Genomic DNA, 20,521 nt, shown 5'->3' with positions numbered 1-20,521 from the left:
CTCACTGTCCCATGATACAGTACTGTCCGTCCCATCATTCCAAGAGCTTCCGACTTTGTTTTGCTCCATTTTTGAACAGCCCTTGTAAACTGTGCTCCTGCCATCTCTGCCTGAAAGCATGGATCCTGAACTGCTGACCAGTCTAGTGATGAGTGTCGTGAACACAATGCAGCTGGGCCTACAGTATTTCATGAGCTGCGAAATAGAAAGTGAATCTGTGATGCCCACCCTGCTGTGTGCAATGGAAAGTAACAATTCAAGATTGCTGCTGGCATGCTTGGAGCAGGTGCATACGGTGGACCGTTGGTACTGGGCTTGGGAAACTAGCACTCAGTGGTGGGATCGCATTGTGATGCATGTCTGCGATGACAAGCAGTGGCTGCAGAACTTTTGGATATGCAAAGCCACATTCCTGGAACTGTGTGCAAGGACACCAGAATGACAGCTGCCCTCACAGTGGAAAAGTAAGTGGTGACCGAACACATCAACGGAAAGGGCTATTTCTCCATGGTCTTGAAGGCACTGGTGGATCATTCTGTTTCACTCACATCAATGCGGGGTGATCAGGGAAGGTTCATGATGCATGCATCTTTACAAACCCTGGAGTGCACAGAAAGCTGCATACTGGGGCTTTCTTTCCAGACTAGAAGATTCCAATAGGGGATGTTCAAATGCCCATAGTGATCCTGGGAGACCCCACGTACCCCTTGCTCCCATGGCTCATGAAGCCTTACACCGGCAGGCTAGACAGCAGCAATGAGCACTTCAACAACAGGCTCAGCTGAATGTGATTGTTGAATGTGCCTTTGGCAGATTAAAAGGTCACTGGCGCTGCTTTTTTGGCAGGCTAGACCTCATTGAGGACAATATTCCGATGGTCGTAGCAGCCTGCTGTGCTCTGCATAACATTTGCAAAGTGAAGGGGGAAAAGTTTCCTCAGGAGTGAGGTGGATCGGCTGGCTGCTGATTTTGAGCAGCCAGATACCTGAGCAATTAGAGAGGCTCAGCAGGATGATTTTTGAATCAGGGAGGCTTTGAAGGAGCATTTTAACAGTGAGCCCCAGGAATGTGTCTTTATGTGATGCATTTGGCCAGGCAGTGTTTACTTGCTACCTTGAGTGACCCCTGTAATGCTTGCTTCCTGAGCTTGAATTGTTCCTGAGCAAATGTTCCTGCCTGTAGCAACTGTGCTTTAATTTTAGCAGCAACTACCATGAGTCCTGCACAGAGGTGCTCAGACTGTCGCGCTATGAGGGACTTGAGCATTTCTGTCTGGCCCTCCAATAGCTTTATCATCCACCCCTGTCCATCTGTCATCCACTCCTGCCCCTGCCTCCTCTCCAGGCTATCCAGTCTGAGTTTTCATTAATTGTCTCCATCCATGCTCTTGTTTCGCTATCTGCTGTATCTCTAGACTGCAGCACTTCGCAAAACATATCCTCCTTACTCCTCCTGGTTCACCTCCTTGCGTGATGGAGGTGCTCTGCTGGTGTGTATGAGTTGGCCCTCAAGGGCTTATCTGCAGAAGCAAAAGAAACAGTGAACAGAGACAGTATTGTGAGTGCACTCACAGCTGTGAATCATAAAAGTTATATACACCTCTTCCTCACTGTCTCTTGGCTAGCACACAGGTTGGCGCAAGTCCCAAATATGGTGAGTTCAGAGGTGGGTGATTGGGAAGGGGGAATGGGCAAGAGGGGACAATTGGTCTGGGTGGTTTGAGAAGAGGGCCTAGGGAGACTATTGTGAATATTTTTTAGAATGGTAGCTGTGTCAGTCTGTATCAGCAAAAATAACAAGGAGTCCTTGTGGCACCTTAGAGACTAACAAATTTATTTAGGCATAAGCTTTCGTGGGTTAGAACCCACTTCATCAGATGCATGGAGTGAAAATACAGGAGCAGGTATAAATACATGAAAGGATGGGGGTTGCTTAACGAAGTGTGAGGTCAGTCTAATGAGATAAATCAATTAACAGCAGGATACCAAGGGAGGAAAAATAATTTTTGAAGTGGTAAGAGAGTGGCCCATTACAGACAGTTGACAAGAAGGTGTGAGTAACAGTAGGGAGAAATTAGTATTAGGAAAATATTGGCACCCTTTTCCATAGGCTGGGGTAATCAAACCCAATATCTCACTCCTGAGGGTAACCCAGGATGCAAGGGTGCATCTTCTGCATACGTGTGGCTTCAGACGGGGTCCGTATGCTGCTCATGTGTGTGCCACTTTGGTCCCTGCAGAAATAATTGCCGGTTGGCACGGCAAAAGTTTCCTACAGCGGGGGGGAGAAACAAGGCAGATCTACCAAGGAACCTTCAGCAGAGGATTGCAGAGTACCTACACGAATGTTTCCTAGAGATCTCTATGGAGGATTCCCGGGACATCCCGGTGTACATTAACAAACTTTTCCGCCAGGCCCACACCATGTAGCTGTATAGGCTCTTTTGTTAATTTTTATCTCGTCTCCCTCATCTACCATATAACAAAATAAATGAGACCTCAATCTCCTATCACCTTGCAATATCAAAGCAAAACGCCTGCTTACCAGAGCTTGCCTCTCTTGCTTCATGCACTCCACAGCCAGAGTGCTGGGACTGGCTAGACCCCTCCGGAGTCAAAAACAGGTCCTGGCTCGCCATGCCACCAGACGACCCTGTCGCATGTCCCATATCCTCCTCCAACTCCACTTCCTCATCTACTGGGTCGTCCTCAGGGCTGACTCTGCTGCCTGCTGCCTCCTGTTCCCCCGAAGTATCCACAGGGCTCTTGACAGTGGAGGTGGGGTCGCTGCTGAGGATGGCGAGCAGCTCCTCGTAGAAGCAGCACGTTTTTGACGCTGCACCAAAGCAATGGTTGGCCTTCCTTGCCTTCTGGCCCGCCTGCCTCAGCTCCTTGATCTTAGCACAGCACTGCTGCGTGTCTCTTCTCCTGCATGCCACGAGCAATCTGCCCCAGATATTAAAGTTCCTATGGCAGGAGCAAAGCTGCCACTGCACAGCCTCCTCTCCCCACAGACCCAGCAGATCCAACAGCTCCAGTGTATTCCAGGCAGGAGTGCGGAAAGCTGGCATGGTCAGCTGGGGAGATGCTGTGTGAACAGTCCAAGCTGAGCAAACAGGAAGAGGAATTTTAAAAGTTCCCGGGCCTTTAAACAGGGGAGGGATGCATGCCTGTGTACCTGCATGGAAACAGAGTTCAAACTGCTGACCAGAGCGGTCAGGATGGGCATTGTGGGACACCTCCTGGAGACCAATTAGGGCAACATAAGCCAGAGCAGTGTCTACGTTGCTCTAACTATGTCACAAAAAGCTCTATGCCGCTCGTTGAGGTGGTTTAATTTTGTCGGCATAGCAGGGGAGTTACATCAGTGGGAGGAGCATTTCAGTGTGTACACCTCTACTGGTTCATCGACAAAAGTCAGCTTTTGTCAACAAAACTGTGTAGCAGAGACAAGGCCCTGTTCTAACTGTGATTCTGAAATTTGTGCCCTTTGAGGTTTGCAGATTACTACTTGCCACCTTCCTCAGCTCTGATCAGAAAATCTCTTCTTTTCCTCACCCCAAATATAGCTTATGTTTCAGATAAAGGAGAGAGGTTGGACAGACTTTGCTGGCAGGCTGACAGAGAGAGCAGGTTGTAGAGTCTCAGAGCTGTTTGGATACAGAGGATGTTCAGCTCCCCTTGCTAGCAAGCAGATGGTGGGAATCTTCAGAGACCACCCACATGCTGCCTCTGTGAACCTTCAGAGGACACGTCCCCTGCTCACTGGTGTGCGTGCTGGGTTGTTAGATGTGAGCAGATTCCTTCTGTCTGAAGGTTTGACAACTCATGGAGAGCGTCACAACTTGGGCTTCTGGGTTTTGGCGTGTATTTGCTGGGGGGCTAAGGGGGGGGGATATGCTTCCTGCTTTTCACAAACAGTAAGCAGTAAGCCAAGGGGCCGAGGTTTTGAGATTATTTTCCCAGCATTTTTTGGTGGAGGCTGCTCCGGCTCTGCCCGCCTCAGACCAAGGCCCACCCTATTCCCAAGCATGAAACACAAGCTTAGCACGCTGAGGAGCAGGAGTGAGATTCAGGAGATTAAGGGACAGGAAGCACAATTCCAGGAGCGACTGGGTGTAAATCAATGCTGCTGATTTAGTAGTTTATTATTATATAAATATGTGGTAAACAAATAAAGGTGAAAGCCCAAATACTTACTCATTCTTGCTGACACTGAGGGTCATTCCTGGGAGGAGTCATTGCTTGTGAGCTTATGAGTAGCACTCTGGAGACATAGATTTTTAAGTCAAACAAGACTGTACTTGCTTACACACGCCAGGAGGCGTATTAGGGCTGGTCTTGTACCATAAAAATCAATGGAGTTTTGCCAGTGTGTTCAATATGTGTCGGTTCAAGCCCTTAATGAGGATGACGTGGTTTGTGCTGTTGACATGGACAGATTATGAATCTAGCACCTTGAACTTCTTGCCTGCAAGGTGGTGGGCTCGCTCAGCAGCCAGGGAGAATTCAGTGCTGTGGCCAAGTCTCTTTTCAGGCCTTTGCCTCAGGTTAAAAAACAAACAGAAGCTATTCCCTTGGAGCAAACAGGCTGCATCTCTGTCTCCCTGGAAGAGGATACATCCCTCCCTTTACAGTGCAGCTGAATTATGTGACAGTGTCATAAATATAAAGGGAAGGGTAAACCCCTTTGAAATCCCTCCTGGCCAGGGGAAAGCTCCTCTCACCTGTAAAGGGTTAAGAAGCTAAAGGTAACCTCGCTGGCACCTGACCAAAATGACCAATGAGGAGACAAGATACTTTCAAAAGCTGGGAGGAGGGAGAGAAACAAAGGGTCTGTGGGTCTGTCTATATGCTGGTTTTCTGCCGGGGATAGACCAGGAATGGAGTCTTAGAACTTTTAGTAAGTAATCTAGCTAGGTATGCGTTAGATTATGATTTCTTTAAATGGCTGAGAAAAGAATTGTGCTGAATAGAATAACTATTTCTGTCTGTGTATCTTTTTTGTAACTTAAGGTTTTGCCTAGAGGGGTTCTCTATGTTTTTGAATCTAATTACCCTGTAAGATATCTACCATCCTGATTTTACAGGGGGGATTTCTTTATTTCTATTTACTTCTATTTTTATTAAAAGTCTTCTTGTAAGAAAACTGAATGCTTTTTCATTGTTCTCAGATCCAAGGGTTTGGGTCTGTGGTCACCTATGCAAATTGGTGAGGCTTTTTATCCAACATTTCCCAGGAAAGGGGGGGTGCAAGTGTTGAGAGGATTGTTCATTGTTCTTAAGATCCAAGGGTCTGGGTCTGTAGTCACCTAGGCAAATTGGTGAGGCTTTTTACCAAACCTTGTCCAGGAAGTGGGGTGCAAGGTTTTGGGAAGTATTTTGGGGGGAAAGACGCGTCCAAACAGCTCTTCCCCAGTAACCAGTATTAGTTTGGTGGTGGTAGCGGCCAATCCAAGGACGACGGGTGGAATATTTTGTACCTTGGGGAAGTTTTGACCTAAGCTGGTACAGATAAGCTTAGGAGGTTTTTCATGCAGGTCCCCACATCTGTACCCTAGAGTTCAGAGTGGGGGAGGAACCTTGACAGACAGCCCTTAACCATGTGCTGGCTGTTCCACCCTGTCACAGTGCCCCGCTCTTCTCCCTCTGTCGCAGACATGGCTGTTGAAATCAGGGCCGCAGCGCAGAATCCTCTCCCCACCACAGGGTTCGGCTTCTTCAGCTCCCAAGACCACTTTCCTAGAGGAGCATGCACTTCCTGCTACCAGCACCTCTTCATCATCTCTTAGAGGCATGGGCTCACCTCTTAGGAGGGTTAGACCGACAGGCTCGGTACAAGGGCTGGCAGCCATAAGGTAGAACACGGCGGGGATTTCATCAGGGGTGCAGTCTATGCAGAATGATGCAATGGAGAGGAAGGAGGGGGATGAAAGGGATTGACATTGGGAAGAAGGGAAGGGGTAGGAAGGCTGATGGTAACAGGTTCAAACTTTAGTTCCCAAATCTCCGTTTTTCAGTTTCTTGCTTTTTCTTCTTCGAGAAGAGGCTAGTATTATTTTGGTTATTTATTCGTATGGTGGCGGCGCCCAATGGCCCCAGTTTGGATCACGGCTTGATGGCATTAGACCCAGCGCCAACTCATAGTCCCTCCTCCAAACAGCTTCTAATCTAACATTATACAGAACTTGTTCTTTGAGACAAATTTTCTTCAAATAATAGTGATCACCACGTTAAATAACTGGTAACATGCAGTTTTGTCGGCTGCATTTGACATCATTCAAGCAGCAAGGATCTGTAATGCTGTTTTCTCCCTTTAGCTATACAACAATCCACAAAACACCTGGGCAGAGTAAGGGACTTTTTATGGAGCGGGTTCGTGTAATTTGTTACATACAGTAAGTTACTAGTTATTTGTATAGCAGCAGTGCCGAAAGGGTCTAGTCAAGGATTGGGCCCCCTTCTATTTGGCACTGTACACACACACACAGAGTGAAAAGACAGTGCCTGCCCCAAATAACTTACAATCTAAGCATAAGACGAAAGACAAGCAGATGCAACAAAGTGGTGGGGAAGCACAAGGCAACAGTGAGACAGTTTTAATTATCGTGACAAATAGCAGCCACAGCACATGAACTGCCTAGCCATGGTCAGGTTTTTTTGTAGTCATTGCAGCAGAGGGGAGTTTTAAGGAGAAATGTGAAGTGGGATAATATAGTGGCTTTATGGATTTTTACAGGGAGCTCCTCCCAGCTATAAAGGGTTTCCTTGTCATGCTGTTGCTTGGACAGCATAGAGGCCACTGAATGCATTATATGCCACCATGATGTTCTGTCCTGACTCAAATCTGGCACATTACCATGTAAATACCTGTGAAGGATGGGTCTGTGTTGATGTTGTCCAGCCATCATGTTTCAGGGCTTCCAGAGGGTCTTTTGCTTCCACTGGGTCAAAGTTGAAGATGATTCTCGGTTGGAAGTAGGTAGGCTTTCAGAGCAGATGACCATACCACTGTAGAGAGTGTTGGGCTACTGTTTGAGAGAGCGGGACCTGTTTAGTTAAAAAACGGATCTCTTCAATCGACAGGAGTTTGTACCATTTAATGTTTTTGATCATTTGGAGATGCTGCATCTGAATGGTGTCCAACTTCTTTTCAATCTTGACCGTGAGGGGCCATGTTTCAGTCCCATACATCGGAATACTGACTACTGAAGCATTATATATTTTCCGCTTCATCTCGCAACTTCTCAGGCTGTTCTGTTCTTGATGAGGCACCCTATTACTGACGACACATTTCCAGTGCAGGCTTCAAGTTCTTTCTCTATGCCAATGTATAAAGGAGTGACCTATAAGGGGTGATACAAGAGAAAGCTCATTTAGACGATGAGTCAAAATCCCCATTGCCAAGTGGGCGCACTGAAGTTAATGGAGTTACACCCACTTACACAATGGGTGAATTGGACTGAGGCAGAGTTTTCGGAGTTAGTGGTACACAAAATAATGAAAAAACAGATTGCTAGACTGCTGGGGCTTGATTTTAATGGGAGTAGGACCACGTTCAAGTCCATTGAAATCAAAGGAAAGACTTCCACTGGCTTCAATAGATCAGGCCCCTAAAGAGCAATGTCAACACTTTGGTTTGCACTACCACTGTGGCAGGGTGGGGCAAAGGGAAGGAACAGCTTCCACTTTGTAGGTGTGAGTAGAAAGTAGAAAGAAAATGAAGTAACATATTTCCGTTTCTGCTCTAATTCTCTAGGAGAAAATCGCTCCTCAAGATCAATTGAACAGACACTTGACAAGGCCACCACCAGATTACAAAGACCAGAGAAGGAATGTGGTCAGCATGCAACAAGCAAACCAGTATTCTGGTAAGCGCACTTAACCAAAAAGAAAACCATGGTTATGAAGGCCAGACAGAAAGACCCAGCAAGTACTGACAATATGGGCCTGATTCTCTGTGTAGTCACTTACATCAGTGCAAAAGCAAGTGCCAAGTGGGTGTAAAATGCCACCATTCTGACATGGCAACATTGTACAGTCACCTTGCACTAGTGTAAATAACTGTACATGGAGTAATGGAGAATAATGTCTTGAAGGTTCCTCCACCCTCAGGAAATGTTCAAGGGGAACCATCCGGATTGAAACACATCTCTCCTAGCAGGTTCTGAATGTTGCTCCTATACTGTACATTTCTAAAACATCAATATTATAGCTATGGCATTATTGAAAAATGCTGATTAATAATAATAATTAATGGGAATTAGCCAGTGTTTCATACAGTCTGGTATCAAGTATCTGACATTGGCCAGTACCAGCTGCTTCAGAGGAATAGGCAAGAAACCCCCCTGAATGGAAGAATCTCCCCATCAGTAGATGGTTGGTTTATGTCCTGAAATCTGAGGGCCTGTATCCCTAATTCATTTATTTTTATCCTATCTGATGTAATTTTGGATGAGCTCAATAACCATTTAATCATCTACTCCTTTTTTAAAACTTTGGCCCCAATGATATCTTGTAGCAATGAGTTCCACAGGTCAGTTAAGTTTTGTGTAAAAAGAAAAGTTCTTTTGATCCATTTTAAATTTGATGCCTTTCACTTTCCTTGCCCAAACTGTCTAACAGAGATAATTAGCAATATTCCAGAATAATCCCTTTGGACCAAGTTCTTTCTTCAGTGGGAGTTGTGCCTAAATAAGGACTGAAGGTGGATGGATTTGGATTTTTATTCTGATTGTGTCCCCACATTAACGGTAGGCTGCACAGCATAGAGAGAGAACAAAAATGAAATAAAAAGAGATACATAGAGAGGCAGGAAGTGAGGAAAATGCAGCAGATGAGATTAGAGTGGGATTTTATTCTGAAGAATGACCCTGTAAAAACAGGATTGTGGGATATCTGTAGCATTTGCTTTTCAGTAATCTCCATATCTAATGTGCTCAGTTCACAAGTAAAAAGGACTTTATTTTCTAACAGCCTGCCTTGTAAACTCAGTTTGGATCTGAGAGTCCGGCTGGGTTCTTTCCTTCCCATATGTCTACTTCAGTAACAAAGTTCTTCAGGTCAAGTTATGCCCTTAACATTTGCTCAAATCCATTGTCTTCAGCAAGTTTCCACAGGTGTCAGTGACTCAAATTTAGCAAACAGTTCTGTCACAGGGAGTACCTGCCCTTTAGTGCCCCCTCTTGGCCAAGTCTGGCACTATAGGGGGGGGCTCCCTGCTTCAGTTTCCCTTTATGTAATCACTAAGTTCACCAAGGCTTTACATAGGGAACAATACCCCTTCTGAGGGATCTATTTTATTAACCAAAGACCCAATGAAAATACAAGCAAGTCTTCACCTAATGTCTTAGTGGGTTGACAAAGTCAGTCTCAGTTTATCCATTCCCACCTGTATCCACCATGCCCCTCCAGAAGTATTCTCTCAGTTTGGGTCCCTTCTCTTGAGCCAGGTCTCTTTCCACTATCTGAAAGAATCCTTCCCCATAGCCAGGGCTCTGAAGAGATGTGTCAGCTGCAGCTCTTCTATGGGGCAGACTGTAGTTCCTGACTGGCTGGGCTTTCTGACATTATTTGGGAGTTTCCTGGACCTAGGAGCACATCCTCTAGGCTCCTTGCTCTGGAGAATTCTCTTGCTCAGCTTTCCTGGGAGCAGCTCTCCTCAGGAGTGTCCTCTAAGAACATAAGAATGGCAATATTGGGTCCATCTAGCCCAGAATCCTGTCTTCCAACAGCAATCAGTGCCAGATGCTTCATAGGGAGTGAACGGGACAGAGCAACTGATTGAGTGATCCACCCCTGTCATCCAGTCCCAGCTTTCCGGGAACCACCCCAGCGGAGCCCTGGTATCCCTTTAGCTGGCTCATTGGCTAATTAGCCAAACCAGCCACGTAGGGATTTAGTTGCTTCCAGGTGGGGCTGGGTTGACTTGTTCTCCCTTACAGGAGCCTGTCACAGGTAGGTTGGTCCCTGACTCCCCTGAAAGGGCCAGCTCCCATGACAGTGACCCAGAAAGAATAGAACCCAGTTTGTCTGTGCTGTATCATCACCTGCAGTGCAACCAAGAGTGAAAACGCCATCAGCTCTTGCAATTTGATTGGAAATCTTGTGATATTTGTTTTTTTCTCTTAAAGCCCCAGCTCCTGGAGTCCCATGATTCACTAAGACTCTCTGCTTTTATTTAAAAAAGAATAAGTTTCGAGCCGTTGTGGAGAAAAGTTTGGAAATATGACCCACATACACCCTAAAACTCAAAAATCAGATGACAAATAAAAATAACCCCAATGTTTGTTGTTTTTTTAATCTCACAAATGTTATGCCAGCCTCATGACACTTTGGGGCCTGACTCCTTATTATTGAAGGTTTGGGCTTGGCAGTACCAGAATCCTAGAAATGTAGAGCTGGAAAGGACCTTAAGAGGTCAGCTAGTCCATCCCCCCTATGCCAAAGCAGGATTAAGTATACTGTTATTCTGTCCCTCAAGTCACTAGCAATGATTGAATATACACAGGGAGCAGAGCAGCTTTTCCGAGTAGAATAAGAGACAGGGCTTTGCTACGAGCTTGCAGGGAAACCACCAAATGGACTGATTGGGAAACTGTTGCTCAAGGCAGCAGCAGCTGGGAATCTGTTGATTGTTTCTGGGAATAGCTGTGCTCAAGTAATGGAAGAAGGGAAACAGCTCAGAACAGCAAGAAGTTAAATGAAATACCGTGGAGACACCGAGAGACATTATTAAGCATTGCATTCCTGGGCTCTTTTCCTCTATAATACAATAAAGCCCATGACAATGGCAGGTGAACTTGGCAATAAATTCTCCTCGGTTCCACTGTGTCCCTTGGTGTCTAAGCACTGGATATGTTGTCTGGACAACACTGCTATGGAAGACATTTCTTCCCATCTGGAAGAAATTAGAGTGAAAAATAGTTTGGTTAAAAAATACAAGAATAAAAATAGTAACACAAAGAAAGAGCAAACTTTGTCTGTTGGAGGAGATATGGAAGCAAGGTCCTGAGCACATCTGACCTGTAACAATCTCATGGGAAGGCACTTGAGTTGGGGGTGGTAGTACTCGGGGTTGTTAAAGAGCTGGCATGTTCCACCTGAGGAATGGCGTCAGACCAGCAGTAAGTGAAGTGAGTCTGTAAATGTATTAAGGCTCCTTTATTTAACCTGGTAACAGAGTCCTGATTCTCCTCTTACGGCAGTTCCATCTCTATGTAATTCCACTGATTTCAGAGGAGCTATTCCTCATTTACACTGGTGCTAATCAGAAGAGAATCAGGCCCCAGGCCTTCTTTGGTATCACAGACAAATGTTACCATATTTCAGATAAACGGTGGGCAAGAAATGAATTATTAGTGCAGTCAAAGTTGGAGATTAATTAATGAGGTTAGTGACTCAGCATTGATTTTTACTTTGGTTCCAAAAGTATAGTGCAGCCCAGTGGCCTACTGATAGCACTCTTTGAGATTAGGGGCCCAGAACGCGCTTTGTGGAAGAACCAGGCTGGATTCTCCCAGTCTCTCATACTCCTAGGGCTGCTCCTGCTGTTGAAGTTCAGTCATGTTGATTTGGAATATATAACTGTATTGTAAGGCCATGTCTAGGAACCAGACTGAGGGAAGCTTGTGAAGGGGTTGAAAAATTGGTGAAGATAATTAGTTTCTTGCTGATTGTGGCCCACTGCACAGATTGTGGCCCAGATACAGAGAGATCCCATTCCACACACCCCGCAGTGGGCAAAATAATAATAAGTGGTAAAAAATGGTATAGCTTATGTCACGTATAAATATACATTAGAATATTAAACATCTGTCAAAAGGGGTAAATGAAAACATTCTATTCCAATGCCTAGAAAGCACAGGGATGATGAGTATATATCCCTATTTTACATATAAGGAAACTCAGAATGATTAAGTGACTTGCCCAAAGTCACACAGGGAATCAGTGGCAGAATGAATAAGAAATCAAAAGTCATGATCCCTGCTTTGCTGTGCTCTAATCACTTAAGTATACTGCCTCCCATACTTAGTGTTGTATTGCCGTGAAAATACAGTAAATTCCTCTCTCCTCGGCAGTGGTTGTCAATTTTTTTGCCAAGGACCTTTTTTTGTTGTTTCTAATGTTTGGAAGAAGAAGAACTGCAGGCTACTGATACTGCAGTCAAGGCCTATGGATCTGACCCAGCTCCCACTTATGTCAATGGAGAGACCACCACTGGCTTAAATGGAAGTTGGATCTGGTCTTTCTTTGATTCGTATGCATTTTGTAGACCTTGCCAACCAGTAAAGTCTTCATCACTCCACCAAGGGCAACATACACCATTTGAGAGCTTATGCTATATGGAAATTAGATTTTAACCTGCACATTTTAATGAAACAATTATCAATACAGACCTTTGTGTTTTCTTTTCATTTTCTAGGTGGTTCTCCGGCAGTGAGTATGAGCTCCAATCTGTCTTTATCAAATCCTATTTCAACTCATAGCATTTTGTCACAGAATTCTAGCCTTTTGTCAACTCCCCATGGAACCAGAATGCCTTCTATTTCAGCAGCCCGGAACATGGGCTGTTACGGAAACATTCCTTGCAATCCACCAAGCTCATACAACGTGACGTCAGGAATGAACCAAGTGCAGCAACACAGAAACCAAAACCAAATCATAACCAGTCAAAATAACCTCATGATGTCTCGCCAGCCAGCCCTGGCACAAGGAAACAACGTAACAGCTTTTGGGACTGGGTCAGCGGTTAACTCTCAGCAAGTGAGAGCAGGTTTAAACCACGGAGCAACAGGTATCCCAGCACAAAGACCATCGAATGTGATGATCACTTCCAGTGCTGCTGCTCAGAACTGGGCCCCTCCAGAGGCAGCAACAAAGCAGCAAGATGCACTGAAACCTACAGGAGTTCGTTTCCCGACGAGCACTCCATATCCTAACCAGTCTCTGCAGCGCTCCATAGGCAATCCGCAGTTTCCTCAGCATGCTATGGCACCTCCAAACCAGTTAACAACGGCAGCGCAAATGAGACCTCCTCTAAACCAAATGAACCAAACAATAAATGGACAACCTGTTGGGTCACTAAGAGGTTTAAGTGTAGGAGCTAACCAGATCAGACAACAGACTGTGCCTAACTTGAATCACCCAGGAACAAGTATGACACCACCGTCATCCCTGCCGTCAGCCAGTTTTACATCTACCAACCAAAACTCTAGGGCTTACCAAGGAACTGACCATGGGAATGACTTAGCCTTTGACTTTCTTAACCAGCATGGTGACAATATAGGGCCTGCACTCAACAGTGATTCGGACTTTATAGATTCTTTATTGAAAACAGAGCCTGGTAATGATGACTGGATGAAAGACATCAACCTTGACGAAATCTTGGGGAACCACTCATAAGAGACAATGCTGATGATAAAACAGACATGCTCTAAGTACTAAGAGGCAGGATTGACTATAGCTCTCTCTTTAAAGGTCAACAATCTGCTTTATTAATTTACTCTCCAGTGGTTGGGCTGTCTAAGAACCAATGGTTTAAAATAAGGATCCAAGTGGAGAGATTGCTCTGTTTGAAGAGATGGTCTAAGAACAAAATCTGATTCTAAATCTTACCCCAGATGAAAGTATAATGTAGGGTGATAGTTATACTTGTCAAGCTAAAAACAGATGAGAGGGTTTATGGCCAAGGCATTAGAAGTGCACCTGTTGTTCTCATGGGAACTGTCTGCATTTGGCTTAGGAAGGTGTGTAACATGCATTCAGCAAACAGAAGTCCCGAACGGTATGCAGATCATGAAACTTCATGTCTCAGATGCAAGCGGCCACCTCGCTATGGGTTTGACCCCATGCAGTTCTGAGCAAAGAGCTCTGTGCTCTCCACTCTCATTGAGAGTACACCGTGCCTCACAAAATCAGGCCCTCTGTACAACTAATTCTTGTATGTTATAAAAATTGTTTACTTCTACATAGTAGAAACTCTCATTTTTCCCTTTTAATTGATTTCATTTTAAACCACCTAACTTGTATAGAAAAGGGCAAGTGGTTCCTTTCAAGGAAGGAGGAAAGCAGTTTGTGTGAGATACACCCTGGAGTGGTCGCTAGCTTTTATTCTCTCTCTTGGGATTTGGTTTATTGTAACAAGGGAGGCTGTTTTTCCAATAGGTAGTAGGTTCGGTGTAGTTTCTGGTGTAAATATGCCATCAGCTATTCCAAAATTCCAGGGCCAAATTCTGCTTCTTTGCTCTCACAGATGGTGCCAGTGACTTGAATGGACAGCTTGAGTGAGATAGAGGTGGAAGATTTGGCCCCAAAAGAATACTTCCCCACTCCATATTTGCGTTCCACATGTACCCAGCTATTTGCTTCATCCTTGCTCAAGCTCTGGGCTATATGTGCATATGGGAAGACTTCCATTTTGATTCAGTCTGACAACATACAGCATGACTCCTGTGGAGAATATCCGTAACTCTCTCGTTCACTAGGTCAAGGGAGTCAGAAGAGAGACACGCTTGAGAACTAAATGTGCTGATGACGGTTTCATGGATGCACACTGTGGGCCAGATTCCAATCCCTTTACTCAGGTTGAGTTGTCCTTTGATCTCTGAGTTGTCCCACTGAAACCAAGATGTGCAGCTGATGTATTGAAATCAATGGGACTACTTGCAGAGTGAGGTACCCTTCAGCCCGAGTCAAGGTACCAGAATCCGGCCCTTCAAACCAGTTAATTCACAGCCTGGTTAAAACAATGAGGAGTCAAACTAACACGGCTACCTCTCTGAAGCCTGGTTACTCTCCCAGTCGATCTCATAGCAGGAGGATGAGGGAAGGGATTCTGCCGACAAGGTGAGCAAGATGTTGCTTGCGCTGATGTGGTGAGAGTCCTTCAAAAGCTAATCTGAGTCAGATAAGGCTAGGGAATATAGAGCCCATTTGCAGATGCCTGGAGGTGACCAGTAACATATTCCTTCAAAAGGTTTCACTATACCACCATTATGGGTTTTAATTAATCCATCATTTCTTTGTGGAGAAGTTCCTCCTTGAGGACTCCTGGCATATACACACACACAAGAGCAGCAGCTCCAGCACCCTTAGAGAGGGGGCATCATGTGCCCACAATACACTTGACCAGCTGTGCTGGCCGGGGCAGGTGGGGTCAGAGCCATGGTCCTATCCATGCCTCTCCCGCTTTCAGACACCATGAAGGTGAAATGGAGATGGGTGAGGAGGAAACCTCTCTACACCCTCCCTGCTTTATGTGCCTGTGCAGAGCCTGGCCAGAGTCTTACTCTGAGCAATCAGGTATGGCTCCAAGAAGGAGAGCTGCATTGGGACGGTGGAGAGGGGAAGACATGCACGGCACAAGAGGTGGTGATGTCCGGAGGGATTTATCTCCAAGGAGACTCAGAAAAGGTGCATCAGCCTCCCAGTGCAGGGGGCCAGGGCTCTGACTACATTTCTAACCCTCCCAGACACTCCCTTTCGGGAGTGTTCAGCACTGCCAGAACCAACAGCCGCCCTCCCCCCAACCAGATCTCCTGGGCTCAGGGAGCTGGGCTGCCTCCTCTAGCCGATCCCTAAGGAATGGAAGGGCAGATATTGCTTAGCCCAAAAAACAAAACAGCTTTTCAGCACAAGTCAGGTAACGTCCCACCTTGATTTAGAGAGAAGCGATATGGACATATGGGAGTAGAGCGATACCAGGGGTCTGAGCCTGCGCTCCCTGGCACCTATAGAAAGCAGGAGCAGTTCCATTTCTGTAATGGAGTTACACTAGTTTAAATCAGGTGTAGGATCAAAATCAGCCCACCTCTTTCACACATACACAGTGTCAGTAAGCTGGTCAGCAGCGATGCTAAAGCTCTTGCATGAGTGAGTGATTTCCTGTTGCAACAGTGGCTGAGTATGCACTCCTCCTTCATTGCTCTTATCATGAGCCCTGAGCAAGTGGGCTGGTAACCACCTAAAACAGCATATGCACTCATGTGACACTGCTGTCCGATAGCAAGGAGCCCCCTACCACAATCCTGATGCAGGCAAAACTTGCATTTTCCCCCTGAACATTGAAGACCAGATCCTCAGCTGGTGTAAATGGGAACAGCTGAGACTCTGGCCCAAACACTACAAGATTTGGCCCTCAGCCTAATCCAGCATCCGTTGACATTAATGGAAATCTTTCCATTGATGGCCGGCATTGGATAAGGCCCTTAATTGCGTCTAAATTCTTTCACCATTGTATATTTTAAATAAATTTAAACTCACATGCAGCAAAGGCCATTTGCTGTCCTGTTAAGATATACACGTTACATTTTAAATGTCAGTTTATTAATGACTTTTGTGACCAAAACTTGAACCCAGTCTCAGTTCTTAAGAACCCCGGTCTCTTTAAATTGAGCTCTCTTTGTGTAACAATGGCTGCATGCACTACCCTTATATTATATTTTTCACCCTAGACCAGGAGCTCTTTGCAGTATTGGGTTGTAAATATAAAGATTTATTTGTTTTGTAAACTTTTGTAAAAACAACAAATTAATAATAATATTTTGGTAGGAATAATAAAATCATATTCTTTGAGTTATATTTATATATATGTGAAATAAATATACTATCTACAAAGTTGTATTTTATACAAAAAGTAAATGGTTACCTTTTGTATTCTAATATACAAAGTTTTGTATGGTATGATTGCTTATTTTCATCCTCAGACTTAAACATCGGGTTGTGGGGGAGGACGGAATGGGACCTTTGGGAACTTTCCATTGATTTCAAGTGGCTTTGGATCAAGCCTTTAAAAGTACTTCAGATACATTCAAATCTGAAGCTCTCCTGAAACCTCAATATGAAAACATTCCAGGTTTCAACCGGTTTTTTATTGTAGCTTTTGAGGTTTTTTTATATGTAACTGTCATGTCCTTGTTGCATGTATGTCTGCTTTATACTTTCTCATATTATAAACCAGTATTTCGCTAGACAAATGGAAAGGAAAAATTGCTGTACATAAATGTTTGTGTTTTATGCATTTTTACATGTGGCTGTATATACCTCCTCGTACTATGCAGTGACACTTATTCAACGCCATTTATTTTTCACCTAACCATTAATAGTATGTTTTTTCAATAGCTATCAAAATTCCACCAAGTAAATCAATCAAAATGTTCTGGGTGTCTCTTTCCTTCATGTGAATGTCATCATTGATATCTATTTATTCAGATATTCATTTGGTTCATTAAATTACAGGAATATTTTGAAAAAAATGTGTTCCAAACAACTTCTGTTTGCTAAGACTGTCCATTAGAGAGGGAGATTTTATTTTTCTACAGGTTGAGGCAATATCTTCATTCTTATAAATAATGACTGCAGTAAAGTTACATGTATCACCACATTTTAAAATCTGGGTCACTCTTTATATGAAGGTTCCATTCATAAACAGATTATAAGGCATTTATTATTACGAGTTAATAAATGATTAATAGATTTTTAGTAAAGGGTAAATTTATTGTTACAGAGCTTAGCTGGTCAATCATTTGCTTATGACCGTATATAATATCTTCCACTGGTGTACTTATAACCATTTGTAAACACATACAACTCATGTTTATAACATACAATACTTGTAGCATATATTAATAATTTACTAATCCTTTATAAGCCTTTTATAAATGGAACCTTAATAGAAAGGTGTGACAAAACTCTGCATGGTTTGAGGTATTGGACTATGATTTGACATTTACATGAGTCAGAAATATCAGAGTACTAGACTATTTTAAATGGAACTAACATTTTTTCTCATGAGTCTAAATTGTGTCTGTTAAGCAGTGATTCCCTTCTAGTTTGATTTAAATTCACTATCCATGTATCATTACATGTTATCGTAATCTCAAAGAATTTCAACATGTAAAAGATTATTTTGTATTGTGTGTGATTTCACATGGTTTAAAATATTAATCGTATCCTGGCTATTTTTAGAAGTTTCAGGAGTTCTGGGGAATTGATTTCTTGGCAATGACAACGTTTCATGCCCTTCAGCTACTGTTTTAGTCTCTTGGATGGGTTATGAATTAGTTCCCATTAAATCAAGGCAAGTGGGCACCTGTTCTAAGGGGAAATGTTCAATGCCAGTGTCACCAGAAGGATTTCTTATGCCATTTCAGATTTGGGGGTTAGTTAAGGCTTTTTGCATCTGAACCACTACACTGCTGCCCAACATACCAAGCCTGTGGGTCAAGACACACAGAGTGAGTTTATCTGCTTGTAGGCAAGGGTCAGCACAAAGCATATTAACTCCTTAAGTCCCATTTACAGCCTCTAAATGGGGTAAGTGGGACCGAAGTAGTGTATAAGTCTTGTCCCAGCCCTGCCAAATGTCACGCGCCTTGCATAGCACTCATGCATTTTCCTACTCTCTTACAGAGTAACTGTGATTGCATCCACAGCCACAGAAAAGCAATGCATTCAAGGGACATGCCATTGGCCCTTTAAGGGCCCGATGTGGGAGGGTAGCGGCTCATATTGCCCAGAAAGGAGCAGGCCAAGGAGTGAGAGTTGCTCCCAGCTAGTGAAGGCCCCCCCGACTGCTTCAGCCCACATCCTCTGACTCCCCTTCCTCAGCCCTGTCACTGCCCCTGCACTCCCACCACACTATTCCAGCCATCCTGACCTGACCCCCATCCCACTCAGCTCCAGTCACTTGATCTTCCTTGCTTCTGCCTGCCCAATCCTCCAACCCACACACTGCTCCAGATACCTTGACCCCCGTAGTGTTACTCCTGACCCTCCCTGATCCTCCAACATTTTTGCACCACACCCCTCTACTCCAGTTACTCAGTTGTGGGCTGCTGCCCACCCCAAATTGCTGATGCCCCCACTGCCTTAAAATTGCTACTGCTCCAATGTCCATCCCCTCCTTAGTCTATGGGGATGGCCCAGTGGCCTTTCCATTCTCCCCTCTGTTGTCTGGGAGTGATCAGCTGCTCCCGCCTCATTCCATAAGGGATTGCCCTTGGGGCTCACTGCCCCCCAGTCCATTGGGGAACACATCCCCTTGTGCTGGCTGTGCTAACCAGCTCCTGCACTTAGCCAGCTAAGTGCTAAGCCTGGCCTTTTAAAGGCAGAGCTTGGGCAAGCCCTCCCCCTGCGCCCACCCCAATAGGATGGGAACTCTTTTGGGGGAAGACCCTGACACTGGGGGGAGGAGCCTTTCCCGGGCTCTACTTTGCATGGCAAAAGCTGGGCCAGCTCTCAGCCCCCTGCACATAGAGTCAGGGGAATCCCTCTCCCGCACCTCCGTCCATTGGAAGGGGCCCAGCCCTTCCTGCCCCCTCCACTCCCTACTGCCATTGAGCCCTCACCATCACCACCACTGCCCCAGGGACAGACCTGTTGGCACAGGGAGGCTTTGCTTCCCCAATGGCTGTGCAGCCGGCTACAGAGTTCATGGCATTCTTGCCCCAAGAAATCAGCCCCCACCCCCACTACCTCCTCTGTTTGCAACCTTGCTCCACTCCAGAGCTGGCTTTCCAGCAGCTGCTCCATCTGGCCAGGTGGAAGTGACGATGGCAACACATTCCCAGTATCCCTCAACTCTGGCCCAGGGCTCCTTGGCCCCCACGGGGAGCAGCAGACACAGTGGCAGCAGCATCAGGATGCACGGATGTATTGTAGGGGACAGTCAGTGACTTTTGGGGAGAGGGGTTGGTAGCTGCAATTGACTTTGTGGAGGGCGGGGGAGACTATGCAGCTTCTTGTGACACGTCTGGCTAATGCAACAACATCACCCGCTAGGACCAGCCCTAGCTGTGAGAGAAGGTGGGAGGGAGAGGGAGTCTCAGGAACAACCTGGTCCCTGGCTAGCGGGACAGTGACGTTCTCGCGGAGACTGGTGATCTTTTATTCCTGGCAAGTAAAATCACACCTGGAGCATCGCAAAATGTCCGAACAGGGCTGACCTTCACCCATGCAGCTGATTTGACTCGCAGGAAGTGCTACTATTCCAGCACTTTAAAGAATGCCACCCCATCCCACTGTAATACTGACACTGTAGGGGAAAGCGGCAAAGGGGAGGAAACGAGGATACTGTCAAAATAAAAGTCATATATGTTCTTAGCTTCCATCCCTGTGTTACAGATAACATTGTGGATAATTAAAACCGAATGACTTTTAAAATTCTCAATTGCTCTACACTGTTTATGCAGTTTGTTTCCTTTTTTGTGTGTTTCCCTCAGTTCCAGCAGTGAAACTACAGGTCTATTTCAGTTTTGTTTCTAGTCAGTTTCATTTCCAGGGTCCCATGCACTGCCACAAAGCTGTTGTTTCTAGGCTCACAACTCTGAAGAGGGAATGTTTAAATCCACCAAATTCTTTTGTCTTTGCATTTTTAGAAGAGTCTCGTGAAAATATTGGCGTGTGCAGTGTAAACACCATCATCTCATTTTTAAAAAAATAAGAACCTGAATGTTTGGTGTAAACCAAGTTGCCGGAGTCCCTATGATGCCAGCTCAATCAAATGCTCAAACTTGAAGGCC

The 20,521-nt window shown here is 45.1% G+C and overlaps 1 protein-coding gene across 2 annotated transcripts in view; it reads left to right on the top strand.

The window, feature by feature from the left end:
* Positions 1 to 20,169, top strand: part of MAML2 (mastermind like transcriptional coactivator 2) — a 290,103-nt gene extending 269,934 nt beyond the window's left edge. For both annotated transcript variants that reach the window (XM_048843591.2, XM_048843582.2), the window contains exons 5-6: positions 7,759 to 7,870; positions 12,424 to 20,169. In XM_048843591.2, the coding sequence (XP_048699548.1) occupies positions 7,759 to 7,870; positions 12,424 to 13,403 (1,092 nt within the window). In that variant the 3' untranslated portion in view covers positions 13,404 to 20,169. The remainder of the gene's footprint in view (positions 1 to 7,758; positions 7,871 to 12,423) is intronic.
* The last annotated feature ends 352 nt before the right edge of the window (positions 20,170 to 20,521 follow it).

This window comes from Caretta caretta, chromosome 1 (genome assembly GCF_965140235.1).
Source record: "Caretta caretta isolate rCarCar2 chromosome 1, rCarCar1.hap1, whole genome shotgun sequence".
Classification (NCBI taxonomy): domain Eukaryota; kingdom Metazoa; phylum Chordata; order Testudines; family Cheloniidae; genus Caretta; species Caretta caretta.
The sequence above is the reverse complement of the archived record's forward strand: the minus strand, read 5'-3'. Positions and strand labels throughout refer to the sequence as shown.